This window comes from Vespa mandarinia, chromosome 10 (genome assembly GCF_050613455.1).
Source record: "Vespa mandarinia isolate Hongniang chromosome 10, ASM5061345v1, whole genome shotgun sequence".
NCBI lineage: Eukaryota > Metazoa > Arthropoda > Insecta > Hymenoptera > Vespidae > Vespa > Vespa mandarinia.
In genome coordinates this window covers 6,792,501-6,811,678 of record NC_140819.1, presented here as the reverse complement: position 1 = coordinate 6,811,678, position 19,178 = coordinate 6,792,501, and the positions used below count along the sequence as shown (strand labels likewise).

General features: G+C 28.7%; 3 protein-coding genes across 8 annotated transcripts in view; 2 read left to right on the top strand and 1 right to left on the bottom strand.

Annotated features, from left to right (window-relative positions):
* Positions 1-72: 72 nt before the first annotated feature.
* Positions 73-13,225, top strand: Slik (Sterile20-like kinase). Of its 4 annotated transcripts, none has more exons than XM_085659839.1 (12): positions 73-215; positions 1,945-2,519; positions 2,588-2,752; positions 2,841-3,039; positions 3,108-3,238; positions 3,306-3,629; positions 4,445-4,529; positions 4,660-4,820; positions 4,909-5,435; positions 5,513-6,054; positions 6,143-8,376; positions 10,530-13,225. In XM_085659839.1, exons 2-12 carry the CDS (start codon positions 2,361-2,363, stop codon positions 10,683-10,685), a joined length of 4,683 nt encoding a protein of 1,560 aa, XP_085515965.1. In that variant the 5' UTR covers positions 73-215; positions 1,945-2,360; the 3' UTR covers positions 10,686-13,225. The 4 variants fall into 4 exon arrangements, with proteins under 4 accessions (XP_085515965.1, XP_035731061.1, XP_035731066.1 ...); XM_035875168.2 differs by lacking the exon at positions 10,530-13,225 and adding an exon at positions 8,841-9,906; XM_035875173.2 differs by lacking the exons at positions 73-215; positions 10,530-13,225 and adding exons at positions 257-383; positions 8,841-9,906.
* A 1,667-nt stretch (positions 13,226-14,892) lies between these two features.
* Positions 14,893-18,406, top strand: LOC118445527 (uncharacterized). Of its 2 annotated transcripts, none has more exons than XM_035875160.2 (7): positions 14,893-15,207; positions 16,011-16,219; positions 16,307-16,448; positions 16,550-16,686; positions 16,769-16,972; positions 17,051-17,336; positions 17,517-18,406. In XM_035875160.2, the coding sequence occupies exons 2-7, from the start codon at positions 16,011-16,013 to the stop codon at positions 17,814-17,816; spliced, it is 1,278 nt and encodes a 425-aa protein (XP_035731053.2). In that variant the 5' UTR covers positions 14,893-15,207; the 3' UTR covers positions 17,817-18,406. The 2 variants fall into 2 exon arrangements, with proteins under 2 accessions (XP_035731053.2, XP_035731052.2); XM_035875159.2 differs by lacking the exon at positions 14,893-15,207 and adding an exon at positions 15,224-15,748.
* LOC118445528 (trypsin 5G1) overlaps positions 17,946-19,178 on the bottom strand; it is a 5,534-nt gene continuing 4,301 nt past the window's right edge. For both annotated transcript variants that reach the window (XM_035875165.2, XM_035875166.2), the window contains exons 2-6: positions 19,022-19,093; positions 18,828-18,916; positions 18,503-18,755; positions 18,253-18,405; positions 17,946-18,176 (exon numbers count right to left, since the gene is read on the bottom strand). In XM_035875165.2, the coding sequence (XP_035731058.1) occupies positions 18,024-18,176; positions 18,253-18,405; positions 18,503-18,755; positions 18,828-18,916; positions 19,022-19,090 (717 nt within the window). In that variant the 5' untranslated portion in view covers positions 19,091-19,093 and the 3' untranslated portion in view covers positions 17,946-18,023. The remainder of the gene's footprint in view (positions 18,177-18,252; positions 18,406-18,502; positions 18,756-18,827; positions 18,917-19,021; positions 19,094-19,178) is intronic.

Genomic DNA, 19,178 nt, shown 5'->3' with positions numbered 1-19,178 from the left:
TTACGTCACTTCCAGGCGTGATGGAGTATCGTGTGTGATGTGCGTGTGCTGAAAATGGCCGCGTATATCGAGGTCTTCTGAGTTTACTGATCCACGGCCGATAGTTTTGCACGCTTAACTTTATCTAATAGACGTTAGGGTAATCTATAACAAGACCTGTTGTTGGTACATATTAAATGTTCGAAGAAATGATTGTCGTGCCTTTTTACATTAAGGTATAACAAATATTTGCGCGTTTATAAAGATAGATAGAGAGCGAGAGAGCGAGAAAGAGAGAAAGAGAGAAAGAGAGAGAGAGAGAGAGAGAGAGAGATATCGAGATATCTCATTCGTGTACATGGAACTTGTGTTTCCTTGGATCCTCGACTCGTGAAAGAAGGAAGGTGAGAGACGGAGGACGTATCGCATATTTTCATCCCACGAACGTGTTTTCCTCTTCTGTTAACTTCTATGGCCAACCATATCGTGAGTCAGATACAACTTTGTCGTATCTATAAGAAAAAGGAAATTTATTATTATCTTAGAATTCTTTCTTCATCTCTCGTTACGGGCCGAATGTTACGGGGAAAAAATGTGTACGATGGATAATAAATCGAGATTGAAATTTCCATTGGATTTTATGGAAGACGAACGATTTATATCATTCCTTATTTTCATAGAATCCAATGAAATACACGTTGTATAAATGTTCCCAATGAAACGAACGTTAACAGTTTTTTACTCGAACGTATTCTAATCATACACGTTTAATAATAATATTATTATTTTTCTACGATCTAAATCATCATCCTGTGAAATGAGATTCGAGTATCGAGGATGGTGGAGAAAGTGCATTCGCCGTACGATGGCGGCCAGGCATGACCGAATCCTGCTTGTCAAAATTGTGTCAACCGCGTGACCGTCGAACGATAGCACCTGCCCAATTGTTTTTGATTAATAGAGCGTTTGAAAGTGAACGATACGTATGTTTCTTCTCTTCCGTCATATCGTACGTGTCATCTCGATTCGTGTATATATTTATATATCAACGATGATCGAATGTGCGGTAACTGTTTCTCTCTTTTTCTCTTTCCTTCTCTGTGTATCTCTCTCTGTCTCTTTTTCTCTCTCTGTCTCTTTTTCTTCTCTCTCTCTCTCTCTCTCTCTCTCTCTCTTTCCTTCTCTTAATGCGATAATTAGTGCGAACAGAGATGAGTAAAACCACGGGATCTTCACGGAAGTGCACACTGTGTTTGGTGATAAAACTGTTTTTTTCTCTTTCTTTTTTTTTTTTCTTTTTTACATTTTCGTAATGTCCAGCACGATTTTCAATCCTTAACGAGAAGGAAGAATTTTGATGTGATTTTCTTTTCTCTCTCTTTTTTTTTTTTTTTTTTTTTTTTTTTTTTTTTTCCCAAACAAATATTCATCATACTTACCTTATGCAGGTTTAAATGGCTCTTGAGTATAATAATTATTTTATTAAAAACACGTTGAGATAATTCTAAAGAAACTATGTACTCCTGTATGAATATTTATTGCCATATGTAATAATATGTATACTTGTTTACGATCTTTTGCTTTATTTAATAGCGATAGAGGAATCTGCTATTTGTATTTGAAAAGGAAAATATCATACTAAGATTTTCTTTGACCTTAATAAGCCTTGCATTCAACGATTAATATCATTCTGATACCATTTATCAGTATAGTATTTATCTAGTTTAATAAAGGAGAGAGAGAGAGAGAGAGAGAGAGAGAGAGAGAGAGAGAGAGAGAGAGAGAGAGAGACGGGGAGGGACTTATTTTCTTATCTGCATTTTTTTATGTGGAACTCTTTTGTATACGATCGTAGTAAGATGTTGCATTATCGCAAATCATTACTTTAAGAATGTATAAAAAAAAAATTGATATTAAAATTGAATGTATTAGAAATAATATATTCTGTTTTGATTTGTGTTTCAGAAACCTGCTACATTTTAATAATGGGTTGCATTTTCAATATGGATAGTTATGTTAGTTTATACCAAGGTACTCATTAATAAATGAGTGAAATTATAGTTTATCAAGATGCGGGAGAGGTCTGTTATGATCCCCTGGTATCCAGTGGGGATCTAAATTAAACGACATAGCAAAAAAATAAATTGATTGCTATATTAATCAAGATGAAAATGGAAGTAAAATCATAATATTCAGTCTTTAAAGAAATGAAATCTTTATGTACTGAGTGAGAATTATACTTTCATGCGATATTTGTATTAAACTTTTTGTGATCATAATATACATAATTTATGTACCAAGTATTTGAACTGTGTATAGACATAATGTAATTATAGTGCAAGTTAAGTTTATATACAAGTGTGTTGATAAAGAAAGTCATTATGTCGTTTTTATCGAATTTAAAGAAGGCATTCCACTTCGGTGGCAATGATGCGAAAAAGAAAAAGTTATATAATAATATTAAAATGGATTGTAACCCGGAAGAATTCTGGGAAATGGTTGGTGAACTTGGAGATGGGGCATTTGGAAAAGTTTACAAGGTAAACAATAGCGTATAGGTTATTTACTTTATGTATTATTATCTTTTTAATTTTATAATTATTATTAGGCACAACATAAACAAACTCATCAATTGGCTGCTGCAAAAATGTGTGCATTGGAAGGAGAAGATGATCTTAGCGATTTCATGATTGAAATCGATATTTTGTCCGAATGTAAACATCCAAATGTTGTTGAATTACATGAAGCATACTTTATAGAAGGCAAATTGTGGGTTGGTATATTTTTTTAATTAACATCTGTAATTAATATATAAAGGAAATATTATTTTATTTTAATAATAACATAATTTCTTAAAACAGATGTTGATTGAATACTGTGATGGTGGTGCTGTAGATTCTATTATGGTAGAGTTGGAGAAAGCACTGACAGAACCTCAAATATCATATGTGTGTCAACATATGGTAAAGGGTCTGGCATTCTTACACAAATCCAAAGTTATTCATAGGGATTTAAAAGCAGGGAATGTTTTGTTAACAATGGCAGGAGGTGTCAAACTTGGTAATAATATAATTGTTTTGAATCTGGAGTACAACTATAATGAAGAATACAATGCATTTATTTTATAGCTGATTTTGGGGTATCTGCAAAAAATAAGCATACATTACAGAAACATGATACATTCATTGGTACACCATACTGGATGGCACCAGAAGTTGTATTATGCGAAACATTTAGAGATAATCCTTATGATTTCAAAGTAAGTAATATTGATTGATATTTTTATTATATCATATAATTCAATGAAATTTTGCATTTACTTTTAGGTGGACATTTGGTCCCTTGGCATAACTCTTATAGAGTTTGCGCAAATGGAGCCACCAAATCATGAAATGTCTCCAATGCGTGTGTTACTTAAGATACAAAAAAGTGATCCACCAAAGCTTGATCAACCTGGAAAATGGAGTAAAGAGTTTAATGATTTTATTGCAAAAGCGCTTATAAAGGATCCAACATCACGACCTACAGCCGACGAATTGTTAAAACATCCATTTATAAATCGAAATTTAGATTCTAAACCAATAAGGGATTTATTGCTTGAATATAAAGCTGATGTTGTTGAAGAGGAACTTGTTGACGAAGAAGCTGAGGTAAGATATATTTTAATGTATAAAGGATTATCGTTACTTGATAAAATATACTTAGATTTATGTATTTATGTAATTATTGTATACTATCAAATATCTTTTATGGACCCAACAAATTTTATACCAAAGTAAATTAAAATTTATAACCAAAAGAATTTTATTGAGGCAAACATAATAAAATTATATTTTTACATGCTTACATTATATTAGAAGGCCAAAAAAGCAAAAAAACACAGAGAACAGTATCAGCGTATTGGTAAGCTGCTTTTAAGTGACAAATATATGTGTATACATACAACTTTTTGCTAATATTTATTTTTTGATAATATTTTTATATAATTTTGGATAGCAAATTATATTATAGAATTTATTAGTTTTACGTGAAAATATATTTATTTATTTTTTTTTTTTTGACGTTTTTACGTATTTATACATTTCGCGTATTTATATTTTAATAAATGTGCTGGTTTAATTTAAAATATTTGGCTGTGCATGCGGCTCTCCTGGGCCTCGCCAGCCCCATCGTCCCTGTACTTGTCAGGTTAGTAGTTTCAATAATAGAATGTCTATATTAATTTCTCCATTATTCCCCACATGATTTGAATGATTTTAAGCATTATAGTGAATTCATTGAGTATGAAAAATTGAAAATATCACAATTTTTTATACTATGTTGACTTTCGTATAGTTTTGGTATGTAGAAAATGACATATCTTATTATTTATATTTACGATATATTTATTAGAAGATATATTTAATATTATAAAAAAAAATATATATATATAGGATTATTTTTTTTTTCTTTTTTTTTTTTATAGGAGCAACGTACATCTCAGCTTCCTTTGGAATTGGAACAACTCGGAGATGACTCTGCATCTATGCGCAGTGATGGCGATGTTAAAGGTAATATATTATTTATATATATATATATATATATATATATATATATATTTTAAGAAATAATATTTAAATAAAATTTACATATGTGTCAGTATACATATATATATATATATATATATATTGTGTCATGCAGTTGCCGAGAAAGAAAATCTTACACCGTTACCTGTATCCACGAAAAAAGAGGATAGTCACAAACGGGAGATGAATAGAGATGGCGAGAAAGAAGATAGAAGTAAGAAATTGCGTAAAACTGAATCTAAAGAAAATATGCACGCATTAAACGAGAAAAAACAGGTAAGAAAATTATTAAATATTATATGCCATCAAAAAAGAGAAAAAAAAAAACAGGAAAAAAAAAATATTTTCAATTTATTCTTTTAAGGCACCAAAACCTCCAGCTACAGCTGAAAATAACGAGCGTAGGATATCTAGAGATAAAGGTCCTGCGCCTCCACCTCCGTCGGTTCGTCAAGATAACAAAAATGATGAAAAAGAGAATTGTGCCGATCTGGCAAACAAATCTAGTGCCATGGAATCGTTAGGTCAAAATAAAGTTAAGGATGATAAACAAGATCGTAATTTATTATCATCCCAATCGGTAGGAGTAGAAATGGAGCAGCAAAAACCAAATACTAAAGATCAGATAAAAATAGGACCCTCAAATAAGAACGATGAGTTAGACAACGTAGATAAAACTAATGCAACAGAAACTGTTGACAAAGCGCTATTTGCCTTGAGTAAATCTAAAAGTATCGAAGGAAAACAAAAATTAATTGACAATGTAAATATATTAACCAAAAAATCAAGTATGGATGAAAACCGAAAGTCAGCTCCTATCAAGTCAACTTCATCGGATGAATGGGTAAAACCAGTGTATAATAAACAATCCTCCCTCGAAGAGAAGAATAGGTATTTATGATTATATTTAATAATCCAATATAATATTAAGATTTATGATGATCTAATTAATTTTATTTTAATTTCAGGTTCCAATCAGAAACTTCGATGGAGGAACAACGTAAACATGAAAAATATTTAATTGAAGATAATCTAAAAAATTTGGAACAAAAACGAAAATCCGTAGAAGATAAATTGAATGCGGTTTTAGAAAAACGTATTACCATGGATACGCAAAAGAGGATAAGTACTACGTCGATTGAAACATTAAAGCATACGTCTGATATAACGAGCGTTACGTTATCAGAAAAAAATAGTATGAAAGCAAGTTCTACGGAGAATATTAAGACGGATTATGGTCTGAATAAAGTCGAAAATATTTTGACCAGTCATAGCGAAGGTTCTTCTAGAAATGATTCTTTAGAAAACTTTCCCGATGATTTTGATGGTAAACACCAGAGAACAAAATGGTTAAATAAGGAACACAGATCGAAAGGAGATAATAGAGAGGATAATAAAAATTATGAGCGTCAAAGTTCTGCCGTTAATGTATCTGTAATAACTTCGACGCCTATCAGAAGCAGAAGTACATCTCGAAGGAGTAGTGCAGACAATATAGTTGTTATTACTGGTAAAATACTATTCAAGTTTGTAATTTTTAATTTTTAATTGTAAATCGGTCATACCAAAATATGTTTTCGTTTATTTTGTTATATCAGGTAAACCTCAAAGCGAACAAGAGGTACGTTCCAATAGATCAACCGTACGCATTACAGCCGATTCTCCAGATCCATCTAACAGTCTTGCAAGTAACGTGAGTCAAGTTACCGTTGTTACTACACATCCTCCAGTGTTAGTAGATGCAACAGCTACAACTCCTTTACTACGACGTTCCTCTCCTACATCGGAGGTAGTTATCGTTGCAAATGAAACGAATAAAACTCAAGTTAATGAAAATTCAACCGACGAGGACGGTTTCCCTAGTCTGGATAGTTTGGAATATACTCCACAGGAGCAACCTATTATTCTTATGGATACTTCCAAACGTGTTGGTAAAAAGTTAGACGAGTCTGAAGTTATTATCGTCAGTCCTATTGTTGACGAATTACAAGATACTAGTCATGTCTCTGTTGTTACCGTGGGTGACGATGGAGAACGAGTGAAAGATTCGTCGATAAGTAATAAACATAACGTCGTTAGAACTGGTTCTTCCCACAGCAATTTAAGTTCGATCGAACAAATAAGTTCGAAGAGCGATAGCGGCGATGAAATTAGCAAAACGTCAATGGCAGTTCCAGGAACTACTACTGAAATTATGGATCATAATGACGTCGAAAGAAATTCGAAGAAGATGAATGGTATGATCAAAAGTGAAAGGTCGATTGGTCATCGTATCGAAGACAGAGTCGTAACATCGGCAAAACAAAAAGATGATTATGTAAAAAGTTCGAAGGAGAAACGCGTGTCACCGGATAGTTTTGAAGGATCAAGGTCACAGAGTGATTCAGGATCAACGAGATCGCATACACCTAGTAAGAGTATTGATCGTTCCGATGCCGAATCGATTTCTACGACGATAAGTCAAGACAGTCGAGGTTCGAATAAAGAAAATCATTTGTCCCACGTACAGTCTACGGAAGGTGAAGAGGAAGTTGTCCTACGTCGAAAATCTGATTATAATCGGGATGTATCGCGAACACCTAGAACGAAAGAAGATATACAAATGATGAATTTGAAGAAGAAAACGAGAAAACGAACTAGGAAATTTGAAATCGATGGTGTCGTTGTTACGACAACAACATCGAAAGTAATATATGGTGATGATGAAAATGGTAAAGTCTATGACGATCAAATATTCCGGAAACAAGAATTACGTGAATTAAAGATGTTACAAAAGATGGAACAAAAGCAGTTTCAAGATCTATCTCAAAAATCGCAATTCAACAAAGATCAACAAGAGAAACGGTTTGAACAGGAAAGACAATTGTTGGAACGTGGTGCTGAAGGAGATTTAGAAACGCTCGCTAGACAACAAAGGCAACAAATTGAACGCGCAGAAGGTCAACAAGAAGCCGATCTTAGATTGGCATCGAAAAAGATTCGTAGCGAACAAGAGAGAGAATTGAAACAATTCCGTGAAGGTTTGAAACAGGAATTGCGATTGCTCAAACAGGAGGTTGATTTAATGCCTAAAGAAAAAAGAAAGGGAGCTTTTAAGGTAAGGAAGGAAAAGCTTGAGGCTGAACATGAGGATAGAGAAAAGCTTTTCTTAGAAAAACTTAACGAAAGTCATGAAATGTCATTGCGAAGATTATCGGATAGTCATCGTGAAAAAATTGCTTTAATGGAGAGACAGTTTCTACAACAGAAGCAGCAATTGATGAGAGCTCGAGAAGCAGCTATTTGGGAATTGGAAGAACGACAGATACACGAAAGACAACAATTGTTGAAGAGACAGCTCAAAGATATTTTCTTCTTGCAGCGACATCAGATGTTGATTAGACATGAAAAAGAATTAGAACAAATGAAAAGAATGAATCAGAGGAAAGAAGACGAATTGATAAAACGTCAAACGGTAGAGCGTAGAAACTTGCCTAAAAGGATTCGAAACGAAATGAAAGCGCGCGAGATGATGTTTAGAGAATCCATGAGAATTTCAATGTCTTCGGCGATTGCGTCGGATCCTGAAGCTGAAAGAGAAAAATTGAAGAAATTCCAAGAGAATGAGAAAAAGAGGTATAGAGCTGAACAGCAACGATTTGAATTGAAGCATTCACGACAACTCGAAGAAGTTAGAGCACAGAGTGATGCTACCATTAAGGAATTGGAACAGCTACAAAATGAAAAGAGAAAAATGCTAATGGAGCATGAGACATTGAAGTTAAAAGAACAAGAAGAAACGTACAGTAAAGAGCTTCGGGAGTGGAAGGCACAATTGAAACCACGAAAACAGGTAAATTATAAAATTTAGTATTGCTCCATTAATCTTACGTGAATAAGTAAGTGTAATCTCATATCAATAATGTAAGTCGTTCAATTCTGATCATTCTTCTTTGCTTCTACTATTAATTTTCAAACTATTTGCTTATTTACTGTATGATTCCTAAAGACTATTTTTTCCTTTTATTATTTCTGCTTTTATCAAGTTTGGTTCCCAAATAAGATTTTCGAATTTAGAATAAAAATCATTTGGCCAATTTATAAATGTAAAATGAGAAATGATAAGATGTAGATATTATATATATATATATATATATATATGTAGTAGCATATAGTTGAATTGAACTTATAATAAAAATTTCTTGATACTTTGTAATAATTACATAGTAATTCATCCATGTTACTATGATCTTCAATGAGCCATAAAAAAGAAAGTAAAGTAAATTATTGAATTAAATTTTAATCTACTTGTTGTAGAAGATAGAAGCTGTGCTGGCGGCTGAAATGGAGGCATTGGAAACTCGTTACCGAGATTATTTGCCCTCTGGTCTTAGTGGTTTCTCTTTACCTTCCTTTAATTATTCTGATATATCACTTCCTAACATCTTGCAAAAATCTTGTCATTTACCTCGATCTACTCCAAATTCTCCATTTCCGTTTACTATACCTAGAGCCTCTCTTAGATTTACTGGTTCAGATACTACTTCCACAAATGGCACGCTTGTTCGAAGTCGTTCTAAACCAGATTTAATGCCATCTCGTCTGTCCCATAGATAATACTTGCCAACATCATATATCTCATACATTCTTCTTGTTTATTGATAAATTTGGAAATATAAATATAATGAATATAACTTCGTTTCGTTAAATTAGAATTCTTAGTATGTTTTATAACATAATCTGGTTACACAAGTAAATGCACAATATATAATATGATATAAAATAACACAATATAAATAAACAATATAGAACAAAGATAAAGATATTTATATTTCCAAATTAATCTTATTTCTGTTTTCAACAATATAACATTCCATGTGCTTTCTTTATTGCTGTTTTCTTCATATTATACACTTTATATGGAGTTGGTACTAATGAGTATACTTTAACTTATGAAATAGATATTGTTTATATATATATATATCCATTTAGAAGATATGCATTAAATAACCATATATTTATATTTTGCTGCTAGCTTATCATATAAATTGTGATAGAATACGTTAATATAACTGTGGCCAGGCTTACGTAATATATCAAAATTTTGAAAAAGTAAGTAAAAGAAAAGAGAATAAGTTTACACATTATAATGACACAGGTACACTTAAGTATCATCTAATGTAAATTATGAATAAATTCAATACAATATTTATGAATATTTACTGCAGAAAATAAAAATAAATATTCAAGTATATTCAAGTACCAAGATTGGTATGTGATTTACAATTTCATTTGATTAGTTATTATGTCATTGAAAATGTGCCTTGTATCATAGCTTCGTAGTTGTGTTTTCCATTACAGCTATATTATTATTATTATTATTATTATTATTATTATTACTATTATTATTATTATTATTATTATTATTATTATTATTATTATTATTATTATTATTATTGTTATTATTATTATTATTATTATTATTATTATTATCATCATCATCATCATCGTCCTTTGTCATATGAAAATTACATATAAAGAGTTCAATTAATTTTATATTCCAAAGCTTAAATATTTATGTGAAGAAAATAATATGGGTAAATGTGGTTACTATTGGTTTCACGCTATGTTTTGTCAAGTAGTAGAACTATGTGATAAAAGCTTTTTTTAAAAGGGTTCTTATGTGGGTATCTAATAGCAAACATGCTAATTTGTAATTGTAGTCCTTGCGCATAAATATTCCCACAAGAACCTTTGTAAAAGAAAAATATAAAGAGATGCCACAGTCGGATTTCAAAAGCAGTATTATAAAAAATATTGAAAGGTTAGTTAAATGTGTTGTATGCTACTATTTTTGTTCACTTTGTTACAGAAAATTTTGTAAGTTACCTTGTACGATACAATTCCCATTTTGCTAAGGTTAAAAACTGTAACAAGTATTTTTGTTTTTTATATACATTTTTTTCAAACTAAAAAATAATTAATCCTTTTTATTTCACATTACAGAGACTTGAAGAACAATTTGCTCTTCAATTAGAAGAGCAGGAAGCAATTTATGGACCTAGTGCTATTCCATTATGCTTACCAGCAGATCTTCCTGATCTTACACATCATACTGCCGGTTCTACACGCAGTTCATTATCTTCTGTAAGCGAAGGTTGATGCTAAAAGCATACAGCTATCTAATAGACTCAGTGTTTGCTAATGTTACTGAGAAACAACGATTATGATTACTATTTTTTGTAATCGTGTCCAAGAGAATGATTTAATAAGAATAAGTTTTATTTTTCACCAGCATTCTATTTTATAATAAGGAATGACAGTGAAAATATTTCTATGGACGCATCATTGTTATTCAAGTAATAGCAGATTGCAAATGCAGTATTTGAATTATATATCAGAATATTAATAATTATTGTTGACTAAAGACTGCTATCAACAATAAATAATGTTAATCGAAGTAATCGTTGAATAAGCTGATTTCCATAAGAGTTTGGAAAAACTTTTAGCCTTTGCAAGAAGGAACTTTCCATTGAAAAATTTACAAATTTTCATAATGTAGATTAAACATGATTTTTATATATGTATATATTGAATGAGTCGCCTAATTTGATTATCTTAAATTATTAATTAATTGTTTGATGCATAAACGAATTCTCGAACAAAGATTTATTCAATATTTCTTGAATTTGTTACAATCAAAAACTAAACAATTTTTAAGTAATTCGAGATTATCAAGTTAGGTAACTTACTCGATATATATGTTATATATGTATATAAGAACCATTGAATCATGAGATAAATTTTTATAGATCGTTGAATTTGTTTTTTATTCTCTATAAATATATAGAAAAATAATGCGTTTTCGATTAAAAAGAAAAAAGAAAAAAAGGAAAAAAAAAGAAAAAAAAAAGAAAAAAAAAGAAAAAAAAAAGAAATGAAACATCGACGATCTTGATATATTTCTAAAAACAAAACAAAACATTATAACTTTTTTCAGAGAGTTTTTTTTTTTTTTATACATTCATGAGTGGTAAAGATATTTAAATGTTTCCATTAAGTGCTGTACCTTGTGTGTGTGTGTATATATATATATTTTTTTTTTGTTTGGAAAAACATTGCATTAAGATTTATTGTATGAAAGGCCTTGTAAAATGTTGCAACTTTTTGCATGAAGAAATATCATGAAAGTTTTAATCGCATACTGAAGTTCATATTGATATGATCTACTTAATCCGCCCAATTACTGTTCCACATGAGTCCAAGAAATTAATAAAAGTCTAAATGCATTATCTAAATGCAATTCAATATTGATATGAAATAATTAACCGTCAATTTGAGAGGAATCAACTAAATATTGAACAATGTATATTTTCTATGATCACATTACTTGCTTGTGATTTTATACATATATACAGCTTGTTATAAAGACATTATTATATTTTCATTTTTCTTGAAAACTTATATTGTATAATTTTGTATTAACTTACACATAGGAATGCTATTAGGCATTCATTTTTCTATAATTGCTATAATAATAATAATAATAATAATAATAATAATAATAATAATAATAATAATAATATTAATATTAATATAATATTAATAATAAAATAATAAATATTAATCACACATTGTACTTCATATTTTAAGGGTATTAAATTTGGGTCCTTGGAATGTTTTTATGTTATGAGTCTGAGGTTTAATGCAAAGTCTTTAGTCACCATGTTCGACTAAAGAAGTTAAACTGCTTGCAAATAAAAAATACAGCAGCGCAAGTACTTCACGAAGAAAAATATATATATATATATATATATTTAAGTAAATAAAATATTGCACTAGAAATCAAAGTATAACACCAAATATACAATGTATAATTACTTGTTATATGGCTATAAGACTTTGGAAGATCTTTTTTAGAGAATTTCTTTAATGCACATTAAAAACGAGCATGCGTGGCTAATGCAAGTCGTAATTATAAACAAATACTTGTACAAAATTCTTTATTGTAAATTAATTTTTCTACTGTTTTAATGATCCCTCAATTGAGCAGGTATATGTTTTCTATTATCGAGTTAAGCATCTTTGTATATAGAAATTTAGAATTGTTTAAACTTTAACATTCAAATATGTTTAATTTGAGTAAATCATTTGCAGTTTTGTTCAATGTAACTTTTCATATGATACAATCCGTTCATTATTTTTTCTTTTTCTTATAACAGAAAGTAAATATTATTTTCATTATATACACATACATACATATATACATATACATATATACACATATATATGTATATATGTATATATATAGTGCAGTTAAAAAACAAGATATTTGTTTAAATATACGTGCATTTTCAGATTCTTACTATCATAAAAAAATGTTGAATATTTGTTACTGCACTATTCTACCAGATTTGCCACACAATTAGAATGGATTTTCTTACATAACAATAATATTTAATATCATTCGTGAAATTTCCATTTGTAAAGGGAAAAAAAATTAAATTAATGCAAATATCTTTAGGTATCCCTTTTTATGAGTGATTCTTTGGCAAAGGAATTTTTCAAAATCATAAATCTTGTAATTAGTTCAAAATGTGAATTATTATATAAAATATTGAAAATATAATTTCGGTATTATAAATGTAAAAATGATATGTGATAAGTCTCTATTATGTTAGAGAATTAAAATGTTACGGATAGTTGCAGTGATTATTGGATGATGTAATTTCAATCATGTTTATACATCTCTTTTAACAAAAAAGATTATGAACAGATATAGTTGATAGTGATGTATGAACATTGTCGTTTAATGTATATTTTTTACTCAATTCTATCAATTAAATTATTGAAAATAAATGAAGAGGAATAGTATTTTGACGTTGGAAGTACACGTTTTTTTCTTTCTTTTTTTTTTATTTTTATTTTTAATTTTAATTTTTTTTTTTTTTTATTTTTTTTTTTTTAATTTTTATAACAAATTTGATATTTATGTCGAAACAGATATATCACATATATTTTTTTATTTTTTTTATTTCATCAGGATGTTTGTCTAATTCGATGAATTTGACGTGTACCTTCAATTTTACTAGTGCTTCCTTCAATGACAACCAAATCTATAAGTACGATCAAGTATAAAAGAATAAATACGACCGTTGTCGTTGATAATTGTATATAATTTCTAATAATGTATACTCCTTATGTACGTATTATGCAACGTATGATAAGATATTTGAACAAAAAAGTAAAACAAAAAGAAACGATAAATAGAAATAATTGTTTTGCAAAAGTAATTAGACTTATATATTATGTCAAGGAAGAAAACAAAAGCTGTAATTAGAATTAGATCGTTTACTTATGTATTATATTTTCTTATTTTATAATAAGTTTAGGGTCGAAGTAACAAATGTAATCCGTTGTAACATAGACTCTTATTGTTTATTGATTGTTCACGATCGGGCGTAACTAAGTTTGATATAATTATTAATACTTATATTGTAATGATGTAGTTTACTTTCATGGTAATAATGCGTTATTAAGACATAGCATGATAATAATAATTAATAATAATAATAATAATAATAACAATAATAATAATAATAATAATAATTATAATAAATATTTTAATGTTAGTTTTTTTAGCTTTCCATTGAAAATATAAATTCCTTGTTATGCATAAAGGAAAAAAGAAAACAAGTCATTTTGAAGGTCTGAGATATTTCATACATTTTAATATTAATAATATACTATTCCATACGGAACACGTAAAATATGATTGAGGTTGTTAATCATTCCTGGTTTTATAATAGTTTATGTCAACAATGAGTCTAAGTATAATTCTTAAATCAATTTTTTTGAGCAAGATCTAATTTTAAAGATAGAGGTTTAAGCGAGAATTGTTTGCAAAGCTTTATCTTTAAAAAAATTGAGTAAAAAAGTATTTTTTCCAGTATATATATATATTATTTTTATAAAGATCAAAACATAAAATCGTTTCCATTCTATCTATGAGATAAAACTCCCAATATTATTTTTTTGTGGTTTTCCTTGTAGGAATGATTCACTTGATATATTATTACTATAATAATAATAATAATAATAATAATAATAATAATAATAATAATATATAATATAATAATAAGAATAATTAAAAGAAGTAGAAAAAGAAATTATATATATATATATATATATATATATATATATATACTTATATCAGATAAAATAATATTTAATATATTAAGTATTCCTTAATTATTATTTTTCACGAAATATTCGACAAAAACATATTTCTTTTTTTGTCGTAAATTTATATTATTTTATATCACAATATGTATCAATTATATTTATTATTCTTCATGCATTTATGTTGTAAAATAAATGCGTTTTTTCTAAGCATGATACAACATCAAAAGGAGAACATATGAATATGAGAGATTTCAAAAATTTGACTATACAACCTATTAATGCTATTTATTTTACTCACACTAGAACGATTGTTATGTATACGTGTGAAAAAGTTATATATAAATACGAGTTTATACATCGATACGATAAACGCATTGAGTGATAGAGATAATGTTTGTATCGATAATGTAATATTGCATGTACCTTGTAATTCATATTTTGTCCATACTTGTTGCTGATCACATGCTTCGAGCGAAAATTGATTGAACGATCTTAAAACGTGAGATAATTTTTGCTTTGTTATTACAATCATAAATTAGGACATAACAAAAATCACTATTTTCACGTTCTTATCAGATAGTATTATGTATCTTATCATTTAACAAAGATATTCAGGTTTTTGAGTTATGTAAATACGTATGTCAATATATTCGAGGTCGACTTGCGGTTTCCTTTGACTCAACGTTAGTATTGTTTTTTCCGTTGTTCAACAAATTCTGAAGCATATAAAAAGAGGATGGCACATAAATCGACTTTAGTTTCTACAATAAATAGTTGTCATATTGTATCGTATAGTATAGACAAAAGTTCGAAAATTAATGGTTATTAAGAAGTTTTGAAAATCATCGTCAAACGAATTTTTTGTCTCGTTGAAATAAAAAACAAAACGTATTATAATTATAACAATTGTTATAAAAAAAAAAAAAAAAAAAAAATAATTGGAATTTTCTTATTTATTTTTAATAATTCTTACTAGAAAAAGAAAAAACATATCGACTATCTCTAAGTTCTTATCTAATAATTAGTTTGATAAGAAAACAGTAAGTAGAAAACTTCACAAATATGATTATTGCATATAACTTTATTATCTTGAGAAGGAATGCCATATCAATCTCAAAAATTTCTTTTATAATTATTATTAATATTTACGATAGGCAAGAATATGTCCGTACATGGTGTTTGTTAATGATACAATAGAAATTAATACATTGTTAGAAATTTTCTTTTTTTTTTTCCTTTTTTTTTTATCGACTGTTCTCACGACAGATCTCATTCACATATATTTTTATTACAAATATATAGATGGCGCAGAGTGTTAATAAAAAAGTATGCATAGTTGGCGCAGGCGCAGCTGGCTTATGCGCGGCTAGACATTTGGCGGGAGATACAAATATCGAAATGACGGTATTTGAGCAAACTGGTGAAGTTGGTGGTACTTGGGTATATAACGATAGAATTGGTTTAAATGAAAATGGTTTACCAATTCATTCGAGCATGTATAAGAATTTAAGGTTCGTCAAATGATACATTTTATTTTATTATTATTATTATTATTATTGTTGTTGTTATTATTATAACGATACATAGACAATTTTTAGAACAAATTTACCTGCAAGAATTATGAATTTTCCTGATTATATGAGAATGAATGCGCAGGAACCATGTTGTATATCTCACAATGAAATTTTATCTTATTTACGTAATTACATGGAACACTTTCAACTACGTAGGTACATACAGGTGATCGATCATATATCATTTTCTTTTCAATGTATATACAATTTTTCAATTGCTCGATATATTGGATATTGTTATATACATTATATATATATTTGCTTTAGTTTTACATAAAAGTTGAAAATATACGTCCAATTAAGCTGGATAATAGCAACGAAGAGAAATGGTTGGTACGTGTTAAACAATTAAATAATCAACGTACGGAGGAGTATCGATTCGACGCAGTTATGATTTGTAATGGGTACAGTTTATTTTCTACGTCATTTTCATAGGAACTTTTTATAGGAACGTTTGATCGTTTATTTTGTCTTCCATTTTTCCAGACATTATTTCGAACCATATATACCTGCTATAAAAGGTATGGACACTTTTCCAGGTATAGTAATGCATAGTCATTCATACAGAAAGCCAGAAGAATTTAAAGATAAAATTGTATTAATTTTGGGTGCTGCATCTTCTGGTATCGATATTGGAATCGATTTAACTGATCATTCCTCTATCGTTTATCTAAGTCATAATCAAGAGAGGTATTAATATTATTTAATTTATTTTATATATATATATATATATATATATATATACATATATATAATATGCACGTATAGATTCACGAGCGTATTCCCATCTAACATGATACAAGTCGTTGGAGTTGATAGATTGGAGGGAACGAAATGTTTCCTAAAAGATGGAACTTCTGTTACCATTGACGCATTTCTTTATTGTACTGGATATCAGTATAGTTTTCCTTTCTTAGACGAAAGTTGTGACGTCAAAGTCGATGATAATTACGTAACGCCATTGTATAAGCATCTTATTAATATAGAACATCAAACAATGGCTATTATTGGTATACCTTCACAAATTATACCTTTTCCTATGTTTCATATGCAGGTATAAATATTTGTTTCTCTAAAGATATTTTTCATATATTCTTTTTCTTTTTTTTACTTTCTCTCTTTTTTTTTTTTTTTTTTTTTTTTTGAAATAAGAATGCTGTCTCCTTTTTTAATTCAACATTTGCATTCAGTTGAAAGAAGAACGTATAAAAGAAAAAAGAATTTTTTTCTATAGGTAAAATATTTCTTGAGTCTTATAAAAAATCGTCTTGCTTTACCTTCGAAATCTCAGATGCTCGAAGATTCGAAATTGAAAGCCCCGAAGAAAAGACACGCACATAAGATGATGACCGAGCAATGGGAATATAATGATTCGTTGGCAGATGCAGGAGGATTCGATCGACTTCCATCATTTTATAAAATTGGTTATCTTGCATGGCATTCACAGGTAAAGGCTAATTTTTTGCGTTACAAATACGCTAAATTTGTTATATCCGAGGATGGGAAAAATGTGGAACTCAACTTATCTAATTGACAATATTAAACAATCGTAAAATTACTTATTTTATATATATATATGTATATATATATATATATATATATATATATATATATATATATGTATATATGTATATATAAACAATATCAATAACTTTGATATATATCTGTATCAATAAATATATTCTTTAAGATCATCGATATAGATAATGATATTTTCTGTCATTTTTCATCAAGTTTCATATTAATCCTTTTCAATTTGTTTTTTTATCCAATCACGAAGTAGAATAGCATCAGTATAAACACCAGGCTTACCTGGTCTTGCACATCCATCACCCCATGATGTTAAACCAATTAAAACATGATCCATATTGACCATTGGTCCACCAGAATCACCCTAAGTGCAAATGATATAACGAATCATAATCATCATTCGAATACTTTTACTTATATAAAATTATTATATTTCTTACTTTACAAGCATCCTTTCCTCCATTACGAAATCCATAACATACTTGTGTATCAGATATTTTTTGTTCATTTGTATAATCATTTTTACATTCGTTTTTTTGTACTTTTGGCAATATAACGAATTGTAATTGTCTGGAGAGAACCGGATCGAAATTCTTGTAATTATAAATTATATTGAAAATTATTAAAAATATTAATTAATATATAAAATTGAATGTATAAACAAAATTTTTATTATTAGTATTTTCTTACCAAAAAGTATCCCCAACCAGCTACCAAGCCAAAATCAGTGTAAGTCGATTCATTCTTCGCTATAGTTAATGATTGTGTATTATTATCATACTTGAATGGTGGATTCACTTTTAACACCGCGATGTCGTAATCGTTTGTATCAGGATTAAAACTTTCATGAATAATTATTTTTGTTACATTATGAATAACACCACCTTCGTCTTCGTAAGAAGATCCGCTACGAACTTGAACATCACGTATACGATTGACGACACTACAAGTTGATATTTATTTTAATATAAGATTTTTTATTTTTCTTTTAATTTATGTCATTATTTAAATTTACTCTTGGGCACAATGTCCAGCTGTTACAACCGAATACTCGTCGAGAATACCACCACCACACATGTGTTGACCTTTCAACATCATCGAGATCTAAATGACATTATTCGATTAATTAATTTATCAGATTAACAATGTTTTTATTTATATATTTTAATTGTTGTTTATAATAATTTTCTTAAGTTTATGATATCTTACCATGAATGGAATTGACGTGATATTTATAAATGCACCTCCAACAATTCTGTTCGATGATCGAAGATTCATTTTCTATCAGTAGTATAAAATTGTAATATATACGAAAAATATGTTTCAAAGATTATACAATTTATTGTTATTACTTTTTCTTTTTCCT

Coding starts and splice junctions, on each gene's coding strand:
- Slik (XM_035875168.2), top strand. CDS start 2,361: ATGTCGTTTTTATCGAATTTAAAGAAGGCATTCCACTTCGGTGGCAAT. Junction 2,753..2,840: donor TTATAGAAGGCAAATTGTGG/GTTGGTATATTT, acceptor TTCTTAAAACAG/ATGTTGATTGAATACTGTGA. Junction 8,377..8,840: donor AATTGAAACCACGAAAACAG/GTAAATTATAAA, acceptor TACTTGTTGTAG/AAGATAGAAGCTGTGCTGGC.
- LOC118445527 (XM_035875160.2), top strand. CDS start 16,011: ATGGCGCAGAGTGTTAATAAAAAAGTATGCATAGTTGGCGCAGGCGCA. Junction 16,973..17,050: donor CTAAGTCATAATCAAGAGAG/GTATTAATATTA, acceptor ATGCACGTATAG/ATTCACGAGCGTATTCCCAT. Junction 17,337..17,516: donor TTCCTATGTTTCATATGCAG/GTATAAATATTT, acceptor TTTTTTCTATAG/GTAAAATATTTCTTGAGTCT.